The sequence below is a fragment of the Haliotis cracherodii genome, unplaced genomic scaffold, assembly GCF_022045235.1.
Source record: "Haliotis cracherodii isolate W230 unplaced genomic scaffold, xgHalCrac1.p SCAF_13, whole genome shotgun sequence".
Taxonomy (NCBI): domain Eukaryota; kingdom Metazoa; phylum Mollusca; class Gastropoda; order Lepetellida; family Haliotidae; genus Haliotis; species Haliotis cracherodii.
Genome location: NW_027266268.1, coordinates 39,493,253 through 39,500,121, shown reverse-complemented (window position 1 = coordinate 39,500,121; position 6,869 = coordinate 39,493,253). Strand labels below are relative to the sequence as shown.

The 6,869-nt window shown below is 38.5% G+C and overlaps 1 protein-coding gene across 3 annotated transcripts in view; it reads left to right on the top strand.

Annotated features, from left to right (window-relative positions):
- The first annotated feature begins 376 nt into the window (after positions 1-376).
- Positions 377-6,869, top strand: part of LOC139459915 (transforming growth factor beta receptor type 3-like) — a 93,422-nt gene continuing 86,929 nt past the window's right edge. For 2 of the 3 annotated variants that reach the window (XM_071241644.1, XM_071241642.1), the window contains exons 1-2: positions 377-528; positions 1,030-1,204. In XM_071241644.1, the coding sequence (XP_071097745.1) occupies positions 1,123-1,204 (82 nt within the window). In that variant the 5' untranslated portion in view covers positions 377-528; positions 1,030-1,122. Of the gene's footprint in view, positions 529-572; positions 658-1,029; positions 1,205-6,869 lie in introns of those variants that run through there. The other variant, XM_071241643.1, reaches the window with a different exon arrangement.

Sequence of the window (6,869 nt, the reverse complement as noted above, 5' to 3'; positions counted from 1 at the left end):
TTTAAAAAAAACAAAAGGTAAACTTTCCATGGCTGGTAATCCTGCAACAAAACAAATGTTGATTGTGAAATTCCATGCGGCGTCTTTGTTTTGTTGCTGTTGTTCTATCGAGTGTTTGGTTCGAATCAATTTAATTAATCTGTTTAAATTAATAAAACATTCTCGCTCACGTAGACTCACTCTTGTGAGGGTGAACGTTAACACAGTGTTAAGTGAACAAATCAACATTATAGTATTTTCTATCGACCTGGAAACTCCGAGCTGAGTCACACAGCAAGTGCTTGTCCCAATTCCGCTCAATAGATGGCGCTGCGATATGAGGTCATGACGTCAGAATTCCTTTTATGGAATGGGGTTAATTAACCTCGATGAAAATGACAACACAGCGCCGCACAGCGTATCGCTATATGTGTAGAGCTTCCGCTGACAGCTCGCTGATTAACTGTTTTGTTTTGGATTCAACTGTTGTTGTAGTGGATTTTACTCGCCATCTCACAGCTTGCACGTTAGGAATTGAGTCTACACGTGGTGAGTACTTTACCGTTTTTTCGGCATTTCAATCTTGTGGACTACCTAGGCCAGGTTACTGCCAAATGAGTTGGTACCATTTGTTTCATCTGCGTCTAAGCATGTTTTGATAACGTACTTCATGAACATGTAAGTGGGGTGGGTGGACTGTTGTTGGTTTCATGGGAGGGGGTAGCCAGTACTGTTATGCTAGCTTGCTTCCTGTAGCACGCAGCGGACGAAAAGGTTTACCAGCATGATCCGCGGCCGGTCCGCGCCATCTTTGTTACCGTGACCCGGGAGAACGAGAACTTGATGATGTTTTGGTGTGGTTCTGTCTTGCATTTGGACGTCTTTCATATGTAGACAGTCAAAACTCTTGCTGGGGGCATGGGCAGTATTAATGCCCAGTGCTAGAAACGAAACTATGCTCGATGCGTTTTACTAATGTAAAAATTGTTTGAGAGAGATGAGATTGTTTACACGAGTGAGGTCGCCATTTTCTCCCCTCTCTGTTCCCAGGTCGTCGGGTGTGAAGCTTTAGGTGGACCCATGAAGCCCTCAATACATCATCTTGGATATACACAAAGTTGTAAAACCTAACGCTGGGCAAATATGCTGCACCCAAAATACTGGATATCGATATTATTAACTTTGTGGATTACTGAGGTTTCTGACGGGAGCCCACAGGACCGGGGTAAGTACGCAGGGCCAAAAAAGTCTACATCAACATTCTTTTACGCGTCAAATTCTCCACAGCAGTAAAAACAGACCTGTTAGTGTTAAATCGACTATAAACACAGCGCGCAACGTGATGTTACAACATGCAGAACAATCAAAACATTGTATCAGGGTTGAGGCTCCCCAATCAAAACAAACAAATCACTTAATCAATAGAGCAGTGTGGTTATAAATGATTACACAATCACAACACCTGTAGTCAAAATATAACACCTAGCATCACCAGCTTATCTGCACCCACACTCATTGCTAATTACTGTCATTAGCCTAATCACTTCCATTCATGCTGGTGTGTCGGCTAGGTCGGGGCTGGAGCAGTGTCATGTAATGTTTGACAGTCCAACAATATTCACCATGTTTACAAAGATAACAATGTTTCTAATATTAGTAGGTTCATTTCATATCTTATAGTGATCAAAACAAGTGGACCATGTTAATATTGACATACATATATTTCAGAAATAATGTAATTTTTTTTCAATTATTATTTTATTATTTTATACAACTCACCTGAAAGAACTAAAAATGCATGATGAGAATAATATGTTTTTGTGATTATGTTTTTCTGCTTTGTATTTGATGCTGAAAACATACAAACTATCCAGTATATGACATTGCTGGGCATTGAACAACACTATTGGTTGTTATACACAAAGGCTTTCCCATTCATTAAAACATTGTCTAAAAATATCTTCTAAGACTCAAGTGTACATCTAGACAAATCTTACATATAGAGTGGCCGTGTATCAGTCATACAAATTGTCTGCAGTGGAGCTTGGGACGGTGTTCAGTTGTGTGCACATTAAAGGTGTATGTTTCATGTTAGGCGTCAATAAGATCTTTTAAAAAAAATGTTGTGTAGTTGTAATATGTCTTTGTCAGATCAGCAAACAAACAGGTCTTTGTCATGTGAGTGAAAACTGCCAGAGTCCACTTTAACCTTCTGCCGTGTAATACTTCAGTGACAGTTGTTATTGTATTCAATGTCATTGTCTTCTCTGATATGCGATATATGGAGATAACAGTGACAGAAAGGTAATTGTGTTAAAGTGTGTCATTTAAGCATTCAGGTGTTGCCTTTGAAATTTACTGTGTAAACAAGAATAGTTTTGATCCATTTTCGAAATTGGTGAATCTCACTTCTCCAGAGCGCAGTTGTAGTTGTAATTAAGGAAGTTTGCCCCTTCCGTATCCTTGAGATTGATAATCTCCCTCTCAATATCTGAAGCCCCAGTTTCATTCTGTGTTATGGTTATGTTCATGACTTAGTTTTCCATGTGGGGCGGTCGGGTAGCCTAGTTGTTAAAGCGTTCGCTTGTCACGCCTAACACCCAGGTTCGATTCGCGACATGGGTACAATGTGTGAAGCCCATTTCTGGTGTCCACCGCTGTGATATTGCTGGAATATTGCTAAAAGCGGCGTAAAACCTTACTCACTCATTTTCCATGTACTTGTAAAGTTTGTTTGTGTGAAGCCGAAGGTATGTTTATTCCTGGCTTCATGAGAAACGGCCATTAAGTTAAAATAAATGTATATTTAAGTATTCCCTTCAGGCACTGTGATAATTTTTATTCATACCATTATGTATTTAAAAGAGCTATTGTCACAGTAATTCAGGGAATTTCGAACCCTAGCTAAGTAACATATTTGAAGTTAGTGTTGGTTCTGTTTTATGATCCTGATAACTTAACTGTTAGTGTTACATTCCCATTGTGTACAGTATCTCACAAAGATTCTAACATCACCATGATCATGGAAGTTGAACAAATGAAAGAAGAATATTGATAAAGCAACAATAACATCATAGACAGAGTATGGAGCCTGTGACGATACAGCTTAGAATTGGTCTTCAGCAACCATTTTTGTTGGGAGAGGCAACTGGCGAGATCAGGTGGCCGGACTCTGTGACTTGGTCCATGCATGTCTTGTATCCCGATTTGGTTGATCGATGTTCATGATATTACTGACTAGATCATACACTGAACTCACATGACAATTTACAATTATCATGCTGTGAAAAGTAAGTCTTAACTACCATTGTGGATCGATTTTCATTTTTTACATGCTTATTTTGGAAATTCCATTTCTGACATAAAGTGTCCCATCCCTTTTGTGTCTTCCACATTCAGGCATTATTAGGTAATCATGTTTTTGGTTCTTGGAGGAAACTATCTGGATGTCATTGAAGACTGTTCTTATTTAAACTTTATTGGTGATTATTGATAAATTAGTAATTATCTGGTAATGACATATTCATATTAAAATAGTAAAATATGATTTCAGTTGCACCTTTAATCAGTATATTGACCAGTAAACAATTAGACAAACAAAACAGATGCATATTTTTTTGCAAGGAGATGCATGCTTGTGTTTATTATCATTAAAGCCAGTGTTTGAAATTAAGCATGAGCGTCAACATGGTCAAGGGGTCCATGTGAAGAGTTTAAAATTTAAGAATTAGGAGGTCCTTAGATTCAGTCTCAAGGTCACCAGGAGCCTCTTTAATTTTAACCATGGATAATATGGAGCACATTTGTAGAATACACTCCATTCTTCCAGCAAGATTCATTGCTCTTTCATCATGTACAGTTTTCAGATGATGGAACTGGCACTGTGTGATTATTCTATTGTTTTGACAGGCAAATGAAAATGATAACCATTACCTCCACAGGTACCACAATCCTGTTATGGCAACCAGAGCACCTAATACATGTGTAATATCATTTAGTATTGACAATAAGCGATCATCCATTGTTTTAGTGAGCGCTACTTTAATGCAGGGAGAACTGTAACGCAAACGAGTTGTACAGATCAATACCCTGACACACTTTGTGATATTGACCACTTCGCGTGAGGGGGATGTGTGAGGGGGGATGCGTGAGGGGGACGCCTGAGGGGGATGTTTGAGGGGTTGTGTGAGGGGGGATGTGTGAGAGGGATGCGTGAAGGGGACGCTGTGGTGGGAGGGGGACACGTGAGGGGGACGCTGTGGTGAAATCCTCCTGCAAGAGGGATCCAGGGCAGCAGCTGGGTGAATAGACTTGCACAAGTTTCTAGACAATAATTATTAGTTTAAGTCTTAATTTCTAGATTGTGTCAATAATAAGAACAAGTTGTCCTATAAGAATAAGTCTGTCCACATATCTAGACTCGCCTATTAGGACACAGTTACTACAAGTCCATGGAGTTTTCTTTCACTACAGCCTTGGAGCAAGGCTAGGGTGAAAGCAGAACCCATGGTGCACCATGCAGGGGGCCAGATACCATTTACACACAATGGAAGGGACACATCTTGTGTAGTATGTCCTACATCAAGTATAAGTTAGCAAGTGACAGGTGAAAAGCTTGTTTTCTGTTGTTTTAGTACAAATTGAGAACATTTCCATGGTTAAAAATTTATCGCAGTCTGACAAATATTTTTGGGGTCTTCTAGCCTCAGCTCAGATATTTGCTTCATTTTTAGTAGATTTTAGTGTCGGCTGGGCTCCAAGCATCATTTTCAGGACATTTTTGGGTTATATTGGCCATGATTATTTGAACCTTTTCTTGACTCTGTCTTCAGATTAGTGGCTAAAGTCGAAGACTTTTATTGTATAAGAAACTCATGGCACTGTTAAAATAAAATGTTCCAGTTAAAATATATTCTATGTGCCTCAAGCATGTCAAGGGCACACTAAGGCACCCTGTTTTTTCAAACCAATATATACTCTGCATTTCTAAACTTTGTTCGAAAGTAATTTCTGACCACAATGCATTAGGGGCTGGTCATGTGACCTCTTTTGGTAACCATACCATGTGTTTTAGGTATATGGAAAGCTCTTGGAAATGTACATTTGACAGTATTATTAAAATATATCAATACTACCCAAATAATGACTTTATGGCCATTTGAAGTTAAGAAAAAAAATACAAGATTTTAGGTGATTTTTATCTGTCTATCAGTAACCCCATACACTTCAAAACAAATGTGGAGGATCTCTAATGGTATTGTATCTCTAGAAAGAGCAGGCCCTGGGCAGTTATCTGACAGACTAAGGCAGACAGAGAAATGATGGGGAAAAAATGGTACTAGCTACAATTACGTTTTTGAAATCCCTAGGGTATTACCTTTGTGACTGCATACAAGAAACTGGTAATTGACCTCTTCAAAGGAATCCATACCCCAATTCCAAAAATGTCCTCCGTATATCCCATTTGGCTTTGTTATGATATGAAGCCAGTGGTACATGTAGTTACACATCAGTAAGCTGGAGGAATACATGGTAAATGAGCACATGGCCATGTTAGGTCACAGTTTGAGTTACAGAGTAATCCTAAGGATTGAAAGATTGAAGACGGTGTTATGGATCTCAGTGTAAAGTTAGGGGCAAAGTTTCTATGTAACAATTGTTTACTTTGTATACCGTATTCAACGTAATAAGCGCTCCGCTCCAATAAGCGCCCACGGCAATATTTGCTAATATATTAGCTAGTGAACAATCTCAATTAGCACCACTTCCGATTGATCAATGTACACAAGAAGTATTTATTCGCGTATAATACGCACTCGTGTATTATATGCACTGTTAAATATGGGGAATTAAATTCTAGAAAAAAATATCTGTCGTACATAAACATTTCAGGCTGTCAGCATAAACCACGAAATTTATCTTTCAAAACTGTTTTTTCCACCAAAATAATATTCTAAAAAGAGCCCCCTTATTCTAATTTTGAGAGCGCCCAGGGCGCTTATTACGTCGAATACGGTAACTCTAGTTAAAGGAGATGCACAAATTTGATTTGATGATGGATCAAAATATTCTTTTTAGTACAGAAGTTAGAACAATCCTTGATCATGTTCATAAGGTACTACCAGAGCTCCAGATAGCTTTTTGAGCAATTGAGGTTTTACTCGAAGGTGTAATTGGGTTATTAAATTTTTCAATGGGTAACCAATATTTTTTCACTCATCTATTCATCACTAAGTGGTTTTTTTCTCCCAAAATGAGTGAACATTTTAAGATTTAAAAAAATGAAATAATGTTCTAAATACATAGGCTTGACTCGGAAAGTAAATTTGCTCGTAATTGTGTTTCGGAAATGAGGTCTTTGTACGCATGCTGAAAAAGCTTCATTTGGTATTTACGCGAGCTGTTTTTATACATTGAATTTTTCATTTAATGCATGCGTTTCTGTACACAAGTTGGAAAATGAAAGTAATTGAGTTTTGAATATTTTTGGGGGGTATTTTACGCAAATATGCTGCTTATCTGTAGCTCTGTACTACAGATATTTACCTGGGTTAATTAGTTTGTAGGTCTAAGGGACTCCAAGCCTTTGATGTTAGGGGTCCCAGGTTAACAAATGAGGGTCCTAAGCTACAAAATAGGAGTCCCAGACACATGAACAAAATGAGGTGAGGTGAAATGGGGTTTTACGTTGTGTTCAAGATTATTACACTGATATATCAAAGTGCATTTATGTGTGTGGTTTCTTGTACTAGTCCAGACCAATGCCCATTTATTTGTGCCAGACCAGGAAAATACCATGCCACAGTTAAACATGAATACCCCACTCAGACACAGTATACCAACTTCAAGCTGACCAGTCCTTGTTTTAGCCGCTTAATGCCAAGCGACAG